Genomic DNA, 1,226 nt, shown 5'->3' on the forward strand with positions numbered 1-1,226 from the left:
TCATTGATCGCCGTTATTTAAGTTTTCCTCATCTGTTTTGCATAGTATTTTTCGAAGTATCTTCAAGACTGCTCTCTGGATTTCCCGATTACGCCAAATATACAAGAATGGATTTATAGCGGAGTTCATGAACATAATAGTCTCGAAATACCAACCGATCATGATGTTCCAATGTTGTTCATAAGCCACCGTAATTAGGGCGGAGACAGCCCCTGGTATATAACAAAGAAGCATGCAAATGTAATATATAAATGTGTTTGCAGCCCGTTTCTTCGCTTGTATCTTGAGATTTTGTTCCGCGTTCATACTCTGTACGGCTTGCTGTTGGGCGTGAATCTGATTTTGATGGTGTCGAACGATTCGATAAATTGCATTGTAAGTAATTGAAGAAATGAAAAGACATAAGGCAGCAAAGAGAACTACAACAAGAAGAATAGCATTTTTCTTCCAAATGCTAAGCAGTGATAAAATGACGTTTATCCACCAAAATGTTGCTGCTACACAGGTTGCACGTCTTGAGGTCATCATGTCCGGATATCGCATGTGATATCGTAGGGCCAAATATCGATCCACGCTGATGGCTGTCATTGTTTCAAGGGAAACACAGCAGAGTTGAATAGTGAGGAAGATCCTTGCTTGAAACAGGCGTGAGTAAGAACTGCTTCCAGAAAGGATGAAGCGGGCGATGGCAATTCTAACTGGAAGAAGGAGAAACCCAACAAAAAGATCAGAAACAGCAAGACTGCACAGGAAAATGGTAGATGGAGTGTTTAGGGAAGGATTTCTCCATACGGCGGCTAGTACCAAAATATTGCCAGCGATGCATATTGGTATCAGTAGAGCATTTAGGACACTATTCGGTATGATTACAGAGGTCTCGAAAGGTGAGGATTCTTCATCACTCTCCAACCCGTCAAGCATCACATCCACAGTAGAGTTTGCCATCTTAAAATTTTCAATATTGTCAAATGTTTCTGTTCAAAGAGAAACTGCATATTATTTTTTATACTCTTTCACCTGGCTTCTTATTAAAATTACAGCCATCTTGCCAGCATTTAATTCTTTAACTTATGTCTAATAGGGCTTTTCATTTAGGAGAAGTTATACTTGATCATCTTTTAAAATGGAATTAATGATGAATGGTACCAATTAAGTCAGCGCCCATTTTCTAATTGACCCCATTTCACCAATAGGTGTGCACCCCACTTGTCAAACTTGCAAATATA

The 1,226-nt window shown here is 39.3% G+C and overlaps 1 protein-coding gene across 1 annotated transcript; it reads right to left on the minus strand.

Moving 5' to 3' along the window:
* On the minus strand, positions 1-945 carry LOC140952455 (melanocyte-stimulating hormone receptor-like). Its single transcript, XM_073401880.1, has one exon. It carries the CDS (start codon positions 943-945, stop codon positions 1-3), a length of 945 nt encoding a protein of 314 aa, XP_073257981.1.
* Between the last annotated feature and the right edge of the window lie 281 nt (positions 946-1,226).

This window comes from Porites lutea, chromosome 11, assembly GCF_958299795.1.
Source record: "Porites lutea chromosome 11, jaPorLute2.1, whole genome shotgun sequence".
In the NCBI taxonomy this organism is placed as follows: domain Eukaryota; kingdom Metazoa; phylum Cnidaria; class Anthozoa; order Scleractinia; family Poritidae; genus Porites; species Porites lutea.